Here is a 22444-nt window from a genome sequence, read left to right on the forward strand (position 1 = left end):
TGATGTGGTTTTAGTGTCTCTTTGGAGCAGGCTTGGTGTCTATCTAAGAGAAGGAAGGGAAACAGATAGACTCAGCAGATGTTGGGCAATGTGAGGAAAGAAGGTGCTGTTCTGTCTGGTCCTCATCTGAGACCCTTTGGAGACTTCCTGTGTCAATGCCAGTAAAGTAAGACCTGAAGGATCCATCCTTCCTCTCCAGTAACTTCTCCTGGAGTTTATTTCCCTCTCAGCCTCCCATTTAATCTCTATATTTGATCATCTTCAGGTTATTTTGACCAAAGATGCTTTGTTTAAAAGCAAGCATGAAAAGCTAAAGCAAGTGAAGTAATCATATTTGTTCACTTGGTTCTGGATATACTTTCTTTTAGTTAGACCACTCGGCTCTGTATAAATAAAGGCCTAACATCAGTTTATAGGGATGCTGAGAACGGACATCTTCTTAGAAGGGGGTTTTATGGATTCTGATCTACACAGTCATCACACAGTAACTCTAGAGAGACAGCAGTGATAGATGATTTTGATTACACAGAACAATTGCATGGTATGAAAGCTTCCCCCCCTCAACTGAATTTTGTGTTCCTAATTTCATTCAACATATATCTATCATGCAACCAGAGTTTTGATTTGGGGAAAACCTATTTTTTTGTTCATATAACTGTGTGAGTGAGTATGTGTGTCTGTGTGTTGTGGGAGGTTTAAAGAAGAGAGAATAGTTAGGACTGCAGTCGACCTGAGTGCTTCCTGGTGGCTCATTCATTCATTCTTTCATTTACCAAACAAGCACTTGTGAAGCTGTAATATTCCACAGAAGGAAGGCACAGTATGTATGTTAACAGGTTTTGCAAAAATGTATTACAGGATGAATCCTTGAAGACTTTTGTGATAACTGGGGAAAGAAGGCATTCTTTATTATTATTATTATTATCATTATTACTATCATATGTGTGAGTATGTATGCATGATGTATATGGGCATGAGTACCATGGCATGAGTGTAGAAGTTAGAACTAAACTTAACAGAGTCAGTTTCTCTCCCTTCATTTTTTACATGAGTTCCAGGGATTGAACTTGGGTTGCCAGGCTTATGGGGCAAACACCTTTACCTAATAAGCCATCTCACCATACATACTAACTAGAGATCAGTATGAGTACCTAGTTAATACAAATACAGTTAACACAAACTAACATTTATTGAAAATTTCTCCCACTTGTCTCATCTACCCATATGACCCATTCTAGGAATTTCTACACCTTTGAAACTTCAGATTTTGAAAACTGACTTTGTTTTTTACTATTGTATTGTACGATTACAGCTTTTTTGAGGAGTGTATATATAATTTGATAGGAGATTAAATGACTGTTACTTAACCAACTCGATAATGGCAGAGACATTTACTTGCTCACTGCTGCTCTGGGGCTCCTAGAGCAGGGGTTAGGCATGCAAATACCTCCGTCAAGATTGAGTGGTCTCTGACATCCTAAAAGCCATTTATTGAATGCTTGCTAAGTGCCTGGTGTCCTGCAAAGCACTTTGCAGACATGGCCTCTTAGTGCTGATATAATCCCCTGTGAGGCTGGAGGTGTCTGCAGAAGTCTGATCTATCTTAAAGATCCCACGAGCTTTGGCCTCTATTCTGTTGTTTGACCTTGGTGGAGTAGAAGATTGGGATTATTGAGGGATGGAAGGTCACAGGTGGAGAGGTATCTAGGCTTAATGCCTGTAGAAAAAAAATACCCATTTACCTTATTTCTTAAAAAAGCCGGGCAGTGGTGGAGCATGCCTTTAATCCCAGCACTCAAGAGGCAGAGGCAGGCAGATCTCTGTGAGTTCGAGGCCAGCCTGGGCTACAGAGTGAGTTCCAGGAAAGGCGCAAAGCTACACAGAGAAACCCTGTCTCGAAAAGCCAAAAAAAAAAATAATAATTTTATGTATCTGAGTGTTTGCCTGCTTGTATATATATACACTACATATTTGTGATGCCCATGGAAGCCAGAAGAGGGCACTGGATCCTCTGGAACTGTAGTTACAGATGGTTGTGAGCCACCATGTGGGTGCTGAGAACTGAACCTGGATCCTTCGGAAGAACAGTCAGTGCTCTTAACTGCTGAGTCTCTCTCTCTCTCTCTCTCTCTCTCTCTCTCTCTCTCTCTCTCTCTCTCTCTCCATACATCCCTTGCTTTTACTTTTAACCATTGTCTCTGGCCGAAAGTTCTCAAGACTATTGGATAAACCTCTTGGAATGTATTGCTCACGTCAGCAGACATCCAGCATCCGCAACCCTAGAGCTTAAAATGTTATAACTTCACATCTGAAACTATGGAAGAGATCTTCCTCCTCCGTAGCCCACCTAGCTCGCATCCTGATCAAAGTTCTTTCTCCCTTGTTTTGTTTTTGACTTTGTCTCTTCTCCGGCTAGGAAAGTTCACGCTACTCTTTCTGTGGCACAAACCAAATCCACACGGTGAGGACAAGGTCGCTCACATTTGTCTCAGAATAAAGGACTTCTATTATTTTTTCTTTAAAGTCGAGTTGTTATCTTTGCACTGAGGGGACTATTACTAACTTCATTACACAGGAAGCAATCCGAGAGAGGTCAAGCCTGCTGTCGGAGGTGTCAAGGTTGGCAGAGGCAGATGGGACATTGGATGCAGACAGGCGGTGCTGCTATAGAAAACCACACAGGGGGGAGCAGCTGTGGAAAGGAAAGAAGTGAGTGGACACAAAGGAAAAGGAACACCAGGGAAGGCTTTTGTCTGGGGAACAGGCGCCGTTCTGACATCCAGGATTGCCAAACAGCAATGGAAAAAGACACCACAGGCTGCCGTGTGGGGCCCTGAGTGCAAGGAGGACTCAGTGCCTTCTTGTCGAACTCACAAGACTCCCGTTCTCCTCCATGTTTCCCTTTTCCATAACCTGCCATCAGAAATCCCATTCTCTCCTTGATCTCAGCCAAGTGCCAAGAAGAAAACAACCTGATTAGCTGATTGAAGTGATTCCCACTAAGATGCCATCACTTAACTTTTCTGGGAGCTCACTCATTAAAATAAGTCTCTAACTGGTAGGACACACACATAAACACACACACACACACACACACACACACACACTATATATATATATATATCATATGTGAATGTTTATACTACAGTCTTCCACACTGTGTAAATAACAGTAAAGGATGAAAATCAGAAGTGCTAATACTATGATAAGAAACCAGCTCACATCATTTCAGAACAACTCAGTCAGACAACTATGCTACTCTGTAGGGAAATGGAGACTTGGGGTAGGGGGTGGGGTTGGCGGTTATTTACTTAAGAACAGCCAGCTATGGAAAAGAGCTAGACTTTTAATCTCTTCTGTCAACTGTGACTACTCCTGTCCTCAAAGACTCCCACCTTGGCACAGCATTTCCCAGAAGCACACAGTTCAATTCCACCCTACTAGCATTAGAGGGAGGAGTTTTGACCTTTGTCCATCCGTTTACCCAGAAAGTCACTGTTTCATCAACGGCTCACATGCTTGATACGTGGCACCAATGGGTGTGTTGAAATGGATTTAACCTGGTTTTGTTCCCAGGGTCTCTGAAGACAGTGCCTGTGTGAGTTGGGAGGAGAGTAATGTGTGAATGGGTGTGGAGGAACTGAGCACTTGAACCAGAGAGCCTAAGAAAATAATTGATGAAATGTGGCAAGTGCTGACGGAGAGATAAATACAAAGTGCTGAGAGGTCATAAAAGGCGAAGTAATTTTTGAAATTAAAGCAGAATTTAAAAAAAAATCTGATTGATTTAATACTCTTTAGAGATTTTTTTTTTCCCCTAAATTCTGATGAATAACTCACTTCAGAATCATAGGCAGCCAGGTGGTGTTACTCTCACTTGCTAATGAACACAGCTAATTCCCTGTAGCAATACAGAGGGTGGGAAGAATCAAGACAGCGACAGCGTCTTCAGGTACTGAAGTTGGCCATTGATTTCTAGCAGACCCAGGCCAAGACAGCATTTCCCAAACTTATGGATTATAAGCGGCAGTCCCCAAACCACCTAAGGGTCTTGTTAAACAAATAACTCACAGACCCCGCTCCAAATAATAAGTCCCTCAAGTGATTCTTATAGCCTGGGAGGTTTGGAAGGATTGGTCTGGGGGGGCTGTCCCTAAGACAGGGCTCTATAAACATTAGAAAATTAGTTTTTAAGACAGGATTTCCCCATATGGTTCAGACTGGCCTCCCTGCCTCACCTTCCTTAGCGCTGGGATTACAGGTGTATGCCATGGTTTATTCATTTCTTTTTTCGTGGTGTTGGAAATGAGCCCAGGTCCCCACGAAGGCTAGACAAGTACTGAACTGCTGAGTCACACCCTCAGTTTTCTTTAAGCATTCCTTTTTGTCTGTTTGTTTGTTTCTTTGAAACATGGTCTCACTATTCTTTTGTTTGTTTGTTTCTAGCCCAGATTCTTGCATTTTTTTTTAAGCGTAAGTGAAATTCGTGTCTCCTAGGATATGATGGTTTTAAACTTAACTCATTATGATACAGGGATTCAAGCCAACTCCTACAACAAAGCTCCAAAGCCTTCTCTCCAACCAATAGATGAAATAGGAAGAGAACTTTGCGGCCCCTAGTTGGCAGGCATCACACCCCTCATTAGCATGGAAGTTACAGAAAATACATATCATTCTTGAGCTCTTCAAAAAGAGTTTGGGGACTGTGGTGGTTTGTAAGAAAATGGCCCCCAAAGGGAGTGGCACTATTAGTAGGTGTGGCCTCGTTGGAGGAAGTGTGTCACTGTGGGGACGGGCTTTGAGGTCTCTTTTGTTCAAGCTTCCCTTGGTGTGTCAGTCTGTCAACTCCCTCTTGGCTGCAAGATGTATGACTCTCAGCTCCAGCATCATGTCTGCCCACATGCCGCCATGCTCCCACCATGATGATAATGGACTGAACTTCTGAAACTGTAAGTGACCCACCTCAATTAAATGTTTTCCTGTAGTGGATAGCCATTCCAGCTTTGATCTGGAAGTTCCAACCCCCATTGAGGCTTTGGTAACTGTCACGCCTACAAGGCGGGGCTGAGAGAGGAACCCTGAAGACCCGAGAGCTGGTGCATCTGGATGCGTGGGTTCTCTTGGTTCCTGGACCCTGGATGCTGGAGGTAGACCGAGCAGAGTTCTCCAGAGAACACCGCCAGACTGCGCTTCACCTTTCCCAGACCCAGTTACCTATCCCTTCACTTGTAAGTTACCCCACAAAATAAACCTCCCTTTTAACTACGTGAAGTGGCCTTAATAATTTCACCAATATTTTCCTTTCTAAGAGTTGTTGTGGTCAAGGTGTCTCTTCACAGTAATGAAAATATAACTAAGACAGGGACCAAAGTTCTGAGGATGAGGGGGAAGTGAGGGAGAAGGATGGGAAGTTCCAGAGACAAGTGAAGATTGGAAACTCCTCCAACTGTGCTCTACACATAACAAAACAGTGTACATTTAAAAAGCCCTGCCATTCCTAATTGCCAGAGAAGCTGGGGGTTGTGAAAATGTGCTACAGAGGATGGAGACTCTCTTTGGCCCAGGACCTTTGAGCCTTGGGCTGGTCGCTTGGCCCACTCCCATTCTGGGGAGTATTTTTCTTTTTCTTAATAAAAAGTCTCTATTTCTGTCACTACCCATGGGCCTCTGGTCCAATTATTCCAGGACACAAGATCCTGGGAGTCTTGATGGGTACATTTTGGATTTGATCTATGCCTATCACATGAGAACAACTAAATTCTCTGAGGTTTATGTTTTGGTATGTACTGTTTTTTTTTTTTTTTTAAATAAAAATAGGTATATTTGTCTGATGGCCACCTGGCACGCTAAAGCAAGGAAACGGATACTTAGGCCTTTAGAACTAAGGTCAGTAGGTGAAGGAAGCAGTTTGGGTTTTAAAAATGTACCAAGGCTATGCAACTGACCAAACACTTAACACTGCCTTACTATGTATCCCTGGCTGGCCTGGAACTGCGTGGACCAGGCTGGCCTTATACTCACAAAGATCTGCCTTGCTTACGTTTCTTGAGTCCTGGGATTAAAGGCATGCACCACCACTCCAGGCTAAGGCTACTTAATGAATATTGGGAAAATGGCAAAAAATTTATTTTTACCAATTTTGCATGAGAAAAAACACCCTCCTTTTCTTTTGAAGCCACAGTTCAGGATGCAATAAAGACACCTATCATAGGATCCCTCATTTACTGATTGTGAAAATCAATTTAATTTCTTATATACTCAGATCCAAATTAGAGCTCTCTGCCTCACAAGGAGAGTTTGTTTACTGCTATTATTTAGTCTAAGTTTTGGATGTTGTACAAGGTTACAAGTCAGGTCTGTTGTAAGTCTTTGTTTCTTTTCCTCAAAAAATGAAGAAGTCAGTATTTTAATAAACTTTATGCAAAATAGTTCTGACCATTTTACCTCTAGTTAGGTTGGTTGGTCTTTTTTTTTTTTTTTTTTTTTTTTTTGGTTTTTCAAGACAGGGTTTCTCCGTGTAGTTTGGTGCCTGTCCTGGATCTTGCTCTGTAGACCAGGCTGGCCTTGAACTCACAGAGATCCACCTGCCTCTGCCTGCTGAGTGCTGGGATTAAAGGCACGTGCCTCTGCCGCCCGCCTGATTGGTTGGTCTTTTGAGACAGGATCTTACTATGTAATGTTGGCTATCCTGGAACTCACTATGTAGACCAACCAGGCTGGTCTCGAACACAGATTTGCCACCCTCTGCTTCTTGAGTGCTGGGATTAAAGGCATAAACTACCAGGCCTGGCTCTTTAGGCATTGTTTATTCCAGGGATCTCTTTGGGTTCATGTTCTCTTTCTCAGAATGTTTTTAAATGCGCCAAGTAAAAGGTACAAAGGATTACAAATGTTACCACTTAGTATTTCAAGACGTCTGCAACAACCATGATGTAATTCAGAAATGTAAATAACTGTAATTTCTACGCTAAGGATTGATGGTGATATTCATAAATGAAGGAAGATGCTCAATATCAGCTTTATGAAAATAATAATATAATTAATATAATATAGTATAATATAATATTTTCATTCATGTTGATGGGATCCCCAGGTAGCAGCACACGCAACTTATGAAAATGTAACAGACCATCCATGCTGTGAGACAAGAGAGCCCATGTGGGGCTCAGTCACCCTTTTGCCAGAAAAGGAGCAATTAACGCACATCACAGCTAAATCTACGTGTCTTCTCAATCTTACCTCGTCCTTTACAAGACTGTCACAGACACGGCGGAGAGAAATTTGGTTCGTTCTGTGCCTGGTTTGGTCAAACTGTAAATCAATCCGTTTTTCTTTAACAATTTCTATTTTCCAGTTTCCTATGGAACAGAGGGAACCTACAGTGGTGAGTTGTGGACTTGAGTGTCTGGTAACAGTTTTGGGTTTAGCCATCAAGGAAGAAAAACCTGCTGCTCACCCCCACACAACTGGAGTATGGAGGACTCTGAGCTGCTGGGGTCTTTCTCCTCTTTCCCGTTGGTGTGTGCATTGGCTACCTATCAATGTATATTGAGGGACTGGTAAAGGGAAGGGCTTTGGGAGGTCCTGGTAAACGCTTGCAGTCCGGTCTTTGGTTTGTATGGCACTCTTCACGTCTTTTTTTTTTTTTTTCTTTTTTGTAGTGGGAATTGAACCCAAGGCCTTGTACATGCCAGGCAAGCGCTTCACCAGTGAGCTACGTCTTCTGCTCTCTTTGGGTGTCGGTGGCACTGGAAATCTGTGGATGGGCTGCAGCTCCATGTTGCTTCTGGAGTGGCCTCAGCTATCTTCGGAGTCCTCTGCTAAGATCCAGCTGGAATTCTTGACGGAGCCACAGAAATGAATTTCTGAAGTTACATCTCCAAGTTTTGCCAAAGAGCTTAAATGAGACCGAAGCATGTTTCTTGAGGCTAATTAGAATTATATCTGGTTAGAAAAGATCCCTACTTCACAATGTCATGTCAAGGCTTTTCTTTAAAATTTTTTTATCTTAACTTTAATTTTTACTTTAATATAGACACTCTGAGTATATATTATGGCTTCCAGGTTAATGTTTTTAGGGGTTCCCCATGAGTGCAAACTATTTCTCTGTGTCTATATCTGTTTCTTGTGCGTTTTCTTGGGTTCTTTTCCTCCTGTTTGCTTGTTTGTCCTATTCCGATGTACCGGTTTTTGTTTTATATTATTATTCCCATTGATATTCTAATGAGAGACAGAACCAGAGTGGATATGGATGGCAAGGGAGGGCAGTGGGAAGGAACTGGGAGGAGTAGATGGAAAGGAAACTGTAATCAGGATATGTTATGTAAGGGAAAAAAATCTATTTTCAATTAAAGGGGAAAAAGAGACATCTAGTCTTCTAAGTTCTTCAGAGGGATGGTAAATATATTTAAAGTACAGTTTATATTTGTAAAAAATCGCATTCATTAAATCTTAAGATGAAAGTTTTGTTCAGTTACACAATTTTGTATTGACTACAGAGATTTTGATAAGAATTTTCTTCCAAAAGAGATTCTTAAAAAAATAAATTTTACATTTGTTATTTTCCCCTGAGTAGTCAAGAGGAACAGAAGGCAAGAGAGCATAAAATGGTTTTGTATGTTAATAAAAATGCATGGTTTTAAATACATTTGGGAATCAACATGTAAAATATCTAAATATAATTGCTCCATGATGTTGTCTTGATAAACAGAGGTGACCAAGCCCGAGTACATTAAATGAGGTACATTAAAAACAAAAAACAAACTTTCATTTTATTATTGCTGTGGGTTTCTTTTTCTAAGAATATGTTTAAATGTAAAGTTGTTAAGTGTAAGATTTTGTTAAGGATGAAGTGTATGTAAAATCATGGACGCATATATTTCTCAGAGATCTTTCTGTTAAATTTGCTTTGCATTATGGGACTACCAAAGATGCTACTCCTTAGGAAAAGTGACCTTCAGTTTCCAGAAAAGCTTTTCTATTACTCTGAATGTAATGGGCAAAATCATTGTGTGCTTACCTCATACCAGGCATAGAGGTAACTCATACTTTGCATTTAGAGAGGGATTAACTTGTTAAGATACGATTTTTGTTAAATGCTCAGAGAAATTTCTAAACTGAGTTTTGCTAAGCAATCTTAAACATAAATTTAAGATATAAGGCATGACTCTTGGGCATATACCCAAGGAATGCTCAATCATACCACAAGGACACATGCTCATCTATAGCAGCATTATTCATAATAGCCAGAACCTGGAAACAACCTAGATGCCCCTCAACTGAAGAATGGATTAAGAAAATGTGGTACATATACACAATGGAGTACTACTCAGCAGAGAAAAACAATAACATCATGAAATTGCAGGCAAATGGATGGATCTAGAAAATATCATCCTGAGTGAGGTAACCCAGATTCAGAAGGACAAACATGGTATGTACTCACTCATAAGTGGATACTAGATGTAAAGCAAAGGATAAACAAACTGCAACCCACAGCTCCAGGGAGGCTAGCTAGCAGGGAGGACCCTAGGAAGGACCCACCTTTGCATGGATCACCCAGCAATTCAGAAATGGATGAGATCTACATGAGCAAACTGAGGGTGAGGGGGTAACGGAGGGCAAGGGATGGGGCATGAGAACATAGGGGAACGGGAGGTTCGAGCTGGAACAGGGACAGAGTGGGAAAGCAAGGAAGGAGATACCATGATAGAGGGAGACATCATGGGAATGGGGAGAAACAGGATGCTAGGGAGGTTCCCAGGAATCTACAAAGATGACTCCACCTTAGACTACTGGCAATAGTCAAGAGGGTGCCTGAACTGGCCTACTCCAGTGATCAGATGGGTAAATACCCTAACTATCATCATAAAGCCTTCATCCAGTGACTGACCAATAGCTGAGGAGCCCCCATGGTACTGGACTAGGCCCTCTGGATAGGTGAGACAGTTGTTTGGCTTGAATTGTTTAGGGGTTCCCCAGGCAATGGGAACTCATCCCTGGTACATGAGCCAGCTTTTTGGAACCTAGTACCTATAGTGAGACACTTTGCACAGCCTTGGTGCAAGGTTGAGGGGCTTGGACCTGCCTCAGCTGAGTGTGCCAGGCTCTGCTGACTCCCCAAGGGAGACCTTGCCTTGGAGGAGGTGGGAATGGGTGAGGTTGAAAGGGAAGGCTGGGGGGCAGGAGGAGGGAGGTGGGGGCAATCTGTGGTTGGTATGTAAAATGAATAGAAAATCTCTTAATAATAATAATAATAATAATAATAATAATAATAACAAAAAAGTAAATTTCATTTCATTACCATAAATGGGAAAACAGTGCCACTTCCCATAAACTGGAAGTGACTATAAAATTCATACAATCTAGCCAGGCGGTGGTGGTGCACGTCTTTAATCCCAGCACTTGGGAGGCAGAGCCAGGCGGATCTCTGTGAGTTTGAGGCCAGCCTGGGCTACCAAGTGAGTTCCAGGAAAGGAGCAAAAGCTACACAGAGAGACCCTGTCTCGAAAAACAAACAAACAAAAAATTCATACAATCTTATGAAATTCTGTCTGTACTGTTACCTGAAAAAAAAAGAGATAAAGTATGAAAATCAAAGGACTAGCCCTATGAGTGGGAACAGTTTTACATGGTTTCTGGGTCTTTCTGCCCATAAAATATGCATATTTAGTCAATGCTGAGATGGGCTAATTGTATTATCATCATGATAGGCTGATACTCAACACTAATTCATTGTTAATAGATAATAGAATGCATTTTGTTATAAATAATGTTATGAGATTAAATATTTTAATGCCTAATTTGATAGATATGTACATTATAAGATTATTAAGATAAAGTTGGTATTGTTTACAAAAAGCAATATTAGATTGAGTCTCTATGTTCATTTCATGATAGGACTCAAATTTTATGTTGTAAATAACAAAAATGTTCTTACGATGAGTGCAATGCTATACTACAGCTATTACAGTCGTTACCTATAATGTAGTGCTATGCACATGAGTCTCTAATAGATGCACCATGATGGAAATATCACTAGAAATTTATTCTTTTTATGTTTTTCAGATATGTTTGCATACAAACACACCTAATTCTGTGTATGACAAAAATATCCCTGTTTTTAAAGAGTAGTCAGCAAAAAGATTTGGGGGGTAAAAACATTGTTTATACCTCAGTTACATTGTGCCTTTTGTGAATATGCTTGTGCTACAAATGACATTCATGGTATTTCTGGAATGTAGATATGGACTATACATATATTAACATATATACATAACCAGTATTTAGGAAGCTATCAAGAAAACCACACATGAACTCTAGACATGAACTAACATTCCAAAGTACTTCACAATTAAGTGTTTGAGACAATATTAGACTTCTTAAACCCCAAATGTCTGATTTTGGGCTGGGGATGTAGCTTGGTGGTAGATTCTTGCCTGGGATTTAGGGGTTCAGGGCTCAATCTGCATCACCAGAAAAAAAGGCCCAATTTTATGTAGGTTATTTTTTTCCTCACCCCAAGCCAAATATCTTAAGAAGTAAAACCATGTGATTTAAAGAATGCAGATAGCACACACACATGCCTTCTGATTCCTGAAATATCATCCTCTAATAAAAAGCTAAGAATTGTATTAATACACAACAACCTAGATGAATTACACAAAGTTTTTCACAGTTGCTAGAGGAATTTCTAGAATATGATAAGAAACTGTGTCTAACTTGGTTAGCAATATCACAATGGTTCTTCACAAAATTTTCTAGTTCTTTATACCTGAAACATCTGGATTTCCCCAGAATATCTTGTGTTTGGTAAATTTTACAAAAGGGATGTTGAAAAATACAAATTTGATGTTCTACGTTCCTTGTTCATTGGGTCAGATTCATATTTTAATAACTATTTTACAGCTTTGAATAAATATGGCTGCCGTGTATGTGAGATTCACTTGTGTACCAGACAATAAGTCTATTTATAGTTATTGATAACATTTTTCAAGACTTGTAAGATGCCTGAAAAATTCATAAAGATTTAAATCTGCTTCAAAAGCAAGGAATTCTGTGTAAATATCTTATTTATTTCCTTTTACATCTATGATCTTCCAGGATCCAATTTTCCTAGACTGTAAAGCCTAAAAATGCCTTATTAAGCTGATGTCATCAGAGCTGAACTTGTTAATAATGATACCCTTTATGGGGACTATGCATGTTCCTGTTCCTGGCTAGTTATAGTGTTGAGGGAGAACAGGTAGAGAATGGGGTCAGAAAGGCTTTACACAAGAACTATGAATTAACATATGAAAGAAATCAGTTGGCAGAAAGGAACACTAGAAACCAACCTCAAAGCCAACGGAGTACAGATAGAACCTGTGAAAACAAACTTCTGCTATACAAGTGTTTGAGAAAGCCCTCGATATGCAGATCACCTGTAAAAGCCCCAGCCTTTGGAACAGTCTTTCATACAGTGTTGTCAATGAGTTTCCAACCTTCTGAGCTCCGGTCTGCTTCCTCCCTCTTTCTTAATATACCATCCCTGCATCTACAACTAGCCTTATATTCCTGTCCAATTCCTTGCTCCAGGATACAAGAATCTGGAAGTCCCAATGGCTGCCCACCAAAGCCTGATTGATATTCACTGATGCCATTATGACCTTTGAACGCAGAGACTCGCCTGCCTCTGCTTCCCAAGGGCTGGGATTAAAGGCATGAGCCACCACCCCTGGTAAAAGCTAACTTCTTTCCACTGCAAAGCCAGTGTGTTGGACAGGCACCGCAGGAGGCCAAACTGAAAGATGACCTTCAAAGAAAAGGATGAGGAAATGCCTCCACCCCACAATCTGTCGAAGGAGAGACTTAAACGGACTTGCAGATAACTCTGCTAAGTGTGCAGTGTACAGGATTCTTTCTACCCTAGACTCAAATTTTTCAAATTTTAAGAAAGCACTGTGAACAACCTTGCTCTAAAAGCCCTTCCTTCCTAAGCTCTCAGTGGCTTGAGTTTGGCCAAGAAAAGGGCCTTTGACACTGGATGCTGCCGGCCACATCATCTCTGAGCTTCTGATGGCGATCATTTCTGGCTAGTCAGGAAACGAATCTCATACTGGTGAGGCATTTTTAAGCTGTGATGTTTTCCAAAATTGTGCAGAGCCAGGAAGAAACAGTCAGAATCCAAATGGTATAAGACCAGAGACAAAGTCAGCCTGAGCAATGAAGAGCTCAACAAAGCCTGGAACCACATATACCAGCTTTTCCAAAAGAACTAAAGCCAAGAGGTGATACAGGGCTGTATGGGGGTTACCTGACACTAGCCAGACTTCTATAAGCATTGCACTCACTACAGTTCTTTCAAGCACAGGGGTATTTCAGGAAATTTTTGGGTATCTGTACAGTCAATAATAGATGCCATAACATCTCAGCTCTTTGAAGAATGAGGAATGGACAGAGAAAGAGATGGGGAGAGGGCTGTAATAACATAGCATGTATATATATGTGTGTGTGTGTGTGTATACATGTATATATGTATATATGTATATATATACATATACATATACATACACACACACACACACACACACACACACACACACACACACACACACACACACATATATATATATATATGATCTTCACACCGAGAGTAGAAGCAGCCCGCTGAGACTGGAGACAATGCAGACAGTCTGGGACTCAGTCCCCCTGTGTCAGGAAAGGACCAATTAACCTGTCTCACTGCTGAATCTGTATCTTCTAGGTTTTTTGTCTCATGGATTTGTGTGGATTGTAAGAACTGTAAGACTGTCACAGACATTGGAAAGAAATCAGGTTCTTTTTGCCAGTGGCCTGGGCAGACTGTAAATACATCCACTTCCCTACCCTGATCCTTGTTTTTAAATTTCCTTTGGAATACAGGGAGACTTAAGACAGTGGGTTATGGGAATGCCCGCTCTAGAGGGATAGGCTTTGAATTGTTTGGGAGAAATAGCCAGGAAGCAAAAGTAAAGTTACTTCTTTCTACTGTCATATTTATAATCTTTAAAAAATTGTGTGTGTGTGTGTGTGTGTGTGTGTGTGTGTGTGTGCCTTAGAATGAGCTAGTTCCTGCAGCGCTCAGAAGAGGGCATCAGGTCTCCTGGAACTAGAGTTACAGGGGGTTGTGAGTCTCTCCAGTGTGGATGCTGGGAACCAAACTCAGGTCCTCTGGAAGAGCAGCAGTGCTGTGTGCTATTAATCTATGGGCCATTTCCCAGTCTCACTTTTTTTTTAAAGTGGATTTGCTGTGGGGGCAAAATGGGGTTATAAATGAGGACTTTTCACATCTTTGGATATACTTTTCGCCATCTGTGATGCAGGAAATTAGCGATTTCTCGTTCTCAGGTGTTGTTTGGGGAGATGGCAAGTGGTTGCACAAGTCACTTGGGGTTGGTGGAACTGGGGACAGAGGTTTATTTCAGTGACTACAGACTTGTGGAAACCTCCTGGAAATCCCTGTGTAGCAGAGCTGCATTCAACCCAACAGCAAATTTCATTGACATGAAGTTGTCCCTGCAATAAAGGTTTCGAATTTCATTGACATGAAGTTGTCCCTGCAATAAAGGTTGAGCTTGGAGCTAAACCTCAGCTCAGAGCTGAGGCCTGTAGCATCATGGAGGAGTATGTTTAGAATGTAGGCTCCAATGCCCGCCTGTCACTCCGATATGGCCAGGAATTTCCTGTGCTTCCATCACACCTCAGAGAGGATGGTCATCTCCAAGCTCGTCCTGCTCTAACAGTCTATCACTTTTTACCAAATCCAGGGTTTGTGAGAATCCCCCATTTTTGTTTTCCAGAGGGAGGTATTAAATTGTTATCAGCTTTTGAACTAAGGTTCAACTCTTCTTTGAAAGCTTTATTTTTAATAATTGATATCATTTCAAGGTCCAAAGACTTTTCCGTTTCCTACATATTCCTGTTCTTTTCTTTCATTGTCCTCTAATTCAGGCTATTTTTCCCCCCTGTGGCATGTCCCTGCCTGAACCCATTCTCTTCTGTTTTTCTTGTCTATATTTCTTTCATGTCGTGTGTGTATGTGTGTGTGTGTGTGTGTGTGTGTGTGTGTGTGTGTGAGACTCAATGAGCTTTATTAGATTTGCTTATGAGAGTGTGGATGAGGGGTTATTTACAGGTGCATAGGCACTCCACCAATGACTATATCACCAAAGAAAATGTCCCACCCCCAGTAATTATTAACCATCCATAACCCCTCGGAGGGGGTGGGTCACTTTTCTTGCTTGTCTACAGTTCTTATTCCTTGATTCCTTTCTCCTGTCCAAACTGAGACTCAATTCTCAATAAACCTAACAGAAAGTGTTATAAGTTGAAAATGCTAAGCACAGCTTAGCAGCACACGGCCAGTGCAGTAACGGTTTCCTCCTGGGGTCATGGGACTGAATGGGAGCTGTGATTCCTGATGCTTCTCGGCACACTTTGGGGGTATTGTGCTATGTGTAGCCAGCTTAGGAAAAGATCGGAACTCAAAATTTGAAGTGTGCTTTCTATTGAACGTGCATTACTTTCATACCACCATAAAGATGAAAAAAAATTATGTTGAACCATCGGTAGTGAGAACCGTTTGTATTTCAAATATTCTCCTGCATCCTTTCTTTCCCTCTCCAGCCTTATGTAACTGCATTGAGTATCACAAAAGGTGCTTAACCAAGTAGAACCAAGGAGGATGTTTGTGCTTGAAGAGAGAGCTCCAGACTGCAGCACCGTAAAGCAGGAAATTGGAAACTGGAGAGCTAATCTGAGATAGAACGCCACAGCACTTCATAGAAAAGAGTGTCCCAGAAAATGATGAAAACGGAATTAAAGAAACAGCTAAGCTAGGGACCCTCTGAAATACAATCTGTAAGGTCACCCACGTACTTTTTTGTCCTGAATTTCTCTACAAGACAGAGAACACTGGGGTAGTTCTGTAACTGGCCCCTGTGTGTCTCCTGTTATGCACCTCCAAAGGGCACACTCCTGTGTGTCATAGGGAGGAAGATGGAGTTTAGGACAGCTCGACTGTGCTTCACATTGACGACGCCTTCTTTTCAGCCATCCCTTGGTTCCACTGGGAATGCATAAGAACCCTGAGCTACTGATGTGCTCCTTGGAAGGGACACAGTTCTAAACCGTGCTAAACCAGTTCTGACTGGTGATCAGTTCAGAGAAAGTCCTGTGTTGTAAGCCAGTCCAACCGAACGCCTCTTGAGATTTCCAGAATTTCTGGGGAGTGGATTTCCTCCTTGTGTGGATGGTATGGCGTGCGTGCGTGTGTGAGGCTTATGCTTTTCACTTTGCCTGTGCATGAGGTCTACATGGAAGAAGGCAGAGCAGGGAAGGATGGCAGAGAAATAGAGTTGGAATCCTTGTCAAAGTATGCCTGAAGCCCACACTGGCACAGGTCTGTTTCAAATGGGAGCCAATTCATTGTGCTTAGAATTTTAGCTGAGCGTAGTTGAGTTTTCTTTCTTACAACCAAAAATTTCTGGATGGATGTACTTATAGATCATGCTTCTTCACTATCCTCTTAGGTGATGACAGTTGAGACTAATGTCAGCCCAGCATAAAAAGCGTGGCTATCCCCATTTAATTCATGTCATTTCATATCTTTGGATGCTCTGTTCTGAGACACTCTCGTAAAGCGACCTTGTGTTGGAATGGTGGTAGGAATTCCAACAGAGGCAGTGTTGGATGATAGTTTATTATCCCCTTCGTAGCGATTCTTCACCCTCTGTGTTTTCTTTTTACAAACAAAACTTAAATTTTAACTTTTTCTTTTCTGGCTTTGTCCAGCTCATGACTCAGTCCTGGCCCGTTAGACTGAAACCCCTTGGGGAGATGATTCAAGCTGAGCTGTTTCAGAACTCCTCCCACCCCCCAACCCCCCCCTTGACCCCACCCCTCCGACCCCCACCACCGGCCCCATCCATCTCGTGTTTGGACACTGACTTGGCACTTGTGGCTTTGCCAGCTGCTCTGTCATAGTGTGAAAAACTGGGTAACTTGCCAAAACAGCCAAGAGGACAGATCAAAGAGCATGGGCCTTGATGACACCACAGGGCAGCTAAGTGACACCAACAGCCACCTTCCTCCAGAGTTCTGGCCCGTGACAAAAACAACCCCTCTTGTCTGAATCACAGCAAGCCAAGCTTTCTGAGATTTACAGCACAAACATCTCCTCCAACTCGCACATGTTACTATGAGAAAGATGGTCCATTTTTCTTCAGAAAAGATGAATACATTCAAGTCAGACTATGGACTGTGTGAGTCTTCTGGCTTACAGATAGTTTCCTTCTTATATGTGTCCTGTCTTCCGAGGGCTCTCACACCAATCGGTCCTTAAACCAAGAGCAGCAACTTTGGTCCACACCACACCCTTTCCTCTTAGGTGTGAATGGTAATTACTAGAACAGCACTCAAACTGCACCACCTTCAGGACTCATTAATAAGCATGGCAGTTGGCTTTTCTCTGGGACACAATCATATCATAATTGAATAGTGGCTGCTTCAAGTCTTACCCTGTGCTTCAGCAAGATAGACCCTTGACTGCTGGAGAAATACTCTGAGATATTGAATTGCATTGGCTAGACTCTAGTCACTAGAGCCTTGAGGCAAGTTGGTAAGACCAAAAAGTGACTTCCAGAGCCAACCCATTTCCCAGTGAGGACATGTCTCTGCTGTATTTAGATGAATGTAAATTTCATCGACCATATTGCTGGCTTTCTGCAAACTGCCCTGCACAGACTGCTGGTGCTTTTCATTGTTTAGTTTTTGGAAAAGAGAATGGCCAAGAGCTCCATCACAGCCTTTTTTCATGGGAGATAACACATAGACACCACCCCAGAGAGTCTGTTAAGGCCTTCGGCCAGGTTTCTCATGGTTTTCTACAAACCTGGTTGCTCTTGTGTTCAAACATAGATTGGTGACATCACTAATATTGGCAGCTGTGGTTAGAAGGGGATTGTCATGGCCTTTTAGTACAGAAAAGTCACAACGTCTGTTTTTTAAACAAGTATGTACAGAGATTTTCCACTTTGATCCAACCAGACTTCCAGAAGCAATCGTAAACGGCCAGGCCAAGAGTCCCTCTCTTTGGTCAACATCACTTTCTTATAGATATCAAATGCCTCATTTTGCTATAGATAAATGGAAATGTAGTTTTGAGTGAAACTCCTCTGCCTCCATTTCTTTCTGGCAATCATCTTGTGAGGGCCAAAGAATCCCTGAACTGTAGTGATTAGCAGGGTGGGGCTGGTATGACGAATCATGGGGTTGTGGTACATGTCTCATCTTTTTTGGACAGAAATAGTGCGTGTTTTGAACTCCTTTTTCATTATCATTGGCTATCAAATAATAAGTAATTCATCCCCTTTACAGCAAGTAGCATGATTCCAGGAGAAGAGCAAGACATTGCCTCAACACGAAGGATGACTTAGCATAATGGGTTGACAGAAAAGTCAAGATAATTATAAGATCTCTCACCATCAAGATTATCCTAACTGGGAGGAAGAAATACATATTTCCCCCCTTGGAACTATCTCAATCAACCTGCTTGTTTTTCTTCTTTTTCTGTTCTTTCTTTACCTATTCATTTATTTTCTCATGTGCCCCCCACCTGCACTCGTAAGTCTAATTTTAGTATCCAGTCACTGTTTAATACGGGTACTAGCATAGGCAGTCTGTGTTCAAGGCTTTTACTCTCCCGTGATATGTCATACTTAATTAACTGTCACCTTCACTATTAATATTAACTGAAATATTAATTTGATGAATCTTAATTTCTCTTAATCATAGCATCATTTTGATCCTTCATTGGATATCTCTTTAGAGTGACACTCAGTGCAGAGGAGAAATATTAATAGCATATTAAGGCGTTTAAAACATCTCTTCAATAATTGCATGTTTTCCTGGTAAGGATGCGTGTTGCTTGAACAGATGTAGGTACCCTGATTTCCTTGTTAGCAAATGGATGTTTTGTCTTGATCACCTTCTGACTTTATTTGCACCTTTAAATGAAAATACTTCCAAATTTAAGAAATGTTCCTCCCAAGATGAATTCTCCAGAGTCTGCTGCATTATCGGAATGGCAAGGGCTTTGTACTATTAATGGAGGCATGGAAAATTTAAATTTGAAGGTTTAGTCTGAGCCTTTGGTAGCAGAATCTATAGAGAGCCAGGACCCAGGAGGAAAGAGCCAAGATGAAGGACAGCTGAAACAGATAGGAAGGAAGGGAGGAGGAGAGAGGGGGAGAAGGGAAGGAGGGAAACGGAACTGGTCTATTTACTGACTATTCTAACATTCCTCTCATTGATTAGAAATGTTTTTCTCCCCCTTGCCCTGTACTCCTCATCTCAGATACACTGAACCTGGATGAAGATGCTCATCAGAATGCCCCTCCATCACTAGCACATGACTGGCACCAAGAGTATATTTAGGTATGGCCCCATCACTCAAGTCCAGACCCGGATCCACAGGCACAGACTCATTCCCAGGCCTCTGGTTCTCAGGAGCTTCCTCAAGCATCAGCTCCTTCTCTAAAGGGAGAACGCCAGCAGTTCTCCTTCCTTCCCCAGTTCCCTGAGCACCCTGATGAGGGGCATCCTGAGTCTTTACCCACTCCGGAGCAGCGTGTACCACGAGCCCACTTACCTCCAGGTACACCACCCACGGCATCACCAACGTGGCCACCAGCAGGTCCGCAACAGCCAGGCTCACCACTAGGTAGTTGGTGGTGGTCTGTAGGGCACGCTCCCTCAGCACAGCGGCACATACCAGGGCATTGCCGAAGATGATAGCTAGGATGAGTGCACAGTAGGACAGGGCATAGTAGGCATGTGGGCGGGCCCGGCCGACACCCGTGGAGTTCTCTGCTCCACAGGTGGAGTTGATGTGGTTGCTTATTTGGCTCAGAGGTGCCATAGCCCAGACGGAGGAATGTGACTCCAAAATGTTCCTAGGAAAAGACAGAAAACAATGTGGATCAGATCAGACTCTTTGAGGCTGGGATGTGGTATGTAGTTTAAAATGTCTGTGTCTACAAATATTCATGGAACATTTCCTATATAATATCAGGCAGTTCTGTAAGAACTAGAGATACAGCTAGGAACAGAACAGATAGATAAACAATTCCTCCTCTATAAAGTGTCTATGGGGGGGGGATGTAATCATCAAAATAATTCCTGTTCAGTGATAATATGCATTTTGGAGAGAAGTAAATCAGAAATGGAGGTTGGGGAGTGGTTGAGGACAGTGTGTATGTGGGTGAGCATTTGAAAACAATTTCTAACTGGTGTCATCAGGAAGCCTTCACGGGTATATTAGCAATCAAGTCAAAGCTGGCAGAGGTAAAGAAACAACCATCACAGATACCTGGTAGAATGTGGTCCGAGCAGAAGGAGCAGGGGTACCTTGGAGAGGCTGGGGTGTGGGGAGAGTAGCAGGGGTGTGGTCAGAGTAACAGGGGTGGGGGGGAGAGTAGCAGGGGTGTGGGGAGAGTAGTAGGGGAGTGGGGAGAGTAGCAGGGAAGTGGGGAGAGTAGCAGGGGTGTGGGGAGAGTAGCAGGGGTGTGGGCAGAGTAGCAGGGGTGTGGGGAGAGTAGCAGGGGTGTGGGCAGAGTAGCAGGGGTGTGGGGAGAGTAGCAGGGGTGTGGGGAGAGTAGCAGGGGTGTGGGGAGAGTAGCAGGAAGGCCAGCACAGCTGGAGTCTAATGAGGCAGCCGTGAGGTGGAGGGAAGCGAGCTTTGATGGCTTGTGTGGGTGACTGAGAGAATCATGCTCGCACTCTGTGTGGGATGAAGCTGCTGCAGCGTGAGAATTCTCCTGGACATTTCCTAGCTCCGGGACCACAGGCATGTTATCTCTCTGAGCTCCAGTTTTCTCCTCTATAAAACGGAGGAATGATAGAGCGCATTTCCGAAGATTTTTCACTCCAGGCGTAGTGGAAATGATTCTCAGGGCGTCATTATAGCTCAGTGGCAATGTACACAAATCACAGCCCTGGGTTCGACTCCAGCCCCACACAAAAAGAACAGAATTATTTTGTGTATTGGTTTATTTTGGGGGGTTTTGAGACAGGGTCTCCATCTGTAGGCTGAGCTGGCTTTAAACTCAAGGTGATCCTACTGCCTCAGACTCTCAAATGCTGAGATCACAGGCATGAGTCACCATGATTGGCTTATGAAAGAACACTTTTGTGTGTTAGGATTTGGAAGCCATGCTTTATACCTCAAATACTATGCAAGTACTATGTTGGCTTTTGTTTTTCTTACCAGCCTATTCATCTTAGTTTCCTTTTTTTTCAAATTCTTAATAAAAACATATTTGTGTGTGTGTGTGTGTGTGTGTGTGTGTGTGTGTGTGTGTGTGTGATGTCTGTACCTATGTGTGCATGTAGAAGTCAGAGGACAATGGTGAACGTCCTGCCTCATCCCTCTTCACCTTATTCCTTTGAGACAGGGTCTCTCTCCTCTCTCTGAACCTGGAGCTAGGCATGCAGCCAGAAACTCAGAGATCCTCTTGTCTCTGCCCCTCACAGTGCATATGGCCACATCCAGCTTTTTCTGTGGATTCTGGAATCTGAACTCAGGTCTTAATGCTTGTACGATAAGTGCTCTTACCCACCAAGTCATCTCTCTTCCCTCACCTTCCTGTTTTTCTTCCTCCGACCTCTACAGATATATTTACACACACACACACACACACACACACACACACACCCTATCTCTGTCTCTTGTAACTTTATTCAGTATCCCATTCTCTCTCATATTTTACATTGGGAATGATGGGTTTCAGAGACTAGATTATAGAAGACAATATGGAGTATTTGAGTTTAGTAGTTTTTTTTTTTGTATTTATGGGTATTCCACATGTAGAAATTTATTTGAAAGTTCCTAATCTTAAAGGAGTAATTACCATTTGAAAATGTTTAATCTCTGGTCTTCTAATTCTTTCAGTTTTGCCTTTTAGCATTTGGAAGCCATAGCAACTGTCTTGTTACCATCCCACTGGGGAAAATAAGCCCAGGAGTGTGGCACACGCCTTTAATCCCAGCACTTTGGAGGCAGAAACAGGTGGATTTCTGTGAATTCCAGGACAGCCAAAGTTACATAGTGAGACTCTGCTAAAAAAAAAAAAAAAAAAAAAAAAAAAAAATCAAGGTTTGAGTTTGGAGTGGCAAAGATACCTGAGTCTACCAGCTTCTCACATGACACCAATTTGTAGGGACCAGTCCTACAGAAAAGACTCTGGGTTCTCAACGCCAGATATTTATGTGTTCATGGGACACAAAAGACCTCACTCCTGAAGAAAAGGCCTGTGTGCAGTAGGTACCAGTGCATCAGCGCCAGAAGCTAGAAAGAGACCCAGAGTTGTGATCCTGAAACCTAGGTAAAAGTGTTTCCTACTTCAGTCTCTGTGGCCCCACTGGCCAC

The 22444-nt window shown here is 42.3% G+C and overlaps 1 protein-coding gene across 3 annotated transcripts in view; it reads right to left on the minus strand.

Moving 5' to 3' along the window:
- The window catches only part of Drd3 (dopamine receptor D3), a 53487-nt gene extending 33551 nt beyond the window's left edge, over window positions 1-19936 (minus strand). For all 3 annotated transcript variants that reach the window (XM_059277529.1, XM_059277528.1, XM_059277527.1), the window contains exon 1: window positions 19667-19936. In XM_059277529.1, the coding sequence (XP_059133512.1) occupies window positions 19667-19936 (270 nt within the window). The remainder of the gene's footprint in view (window positions 1-19666) is intronic.
- Between the last annotated feature and the right edge of the window lie 2508 nt (window positions 19937-22444).

Source organism: Peromyscus eremicus, chromosome 12, assembly GCF_949786415.1.
Source record: "Peromyscus eremicus chromosome 12, PerEre_H2_v1, whole genome shotgun sequence".
In the NCBI taxonomy this organism is placed as follows: Eukaryota; Metazoa; Chordata; class Mammalia; order Rodentia; family Cricetidae; genus Peromyscus; species Peromyscus eremicus.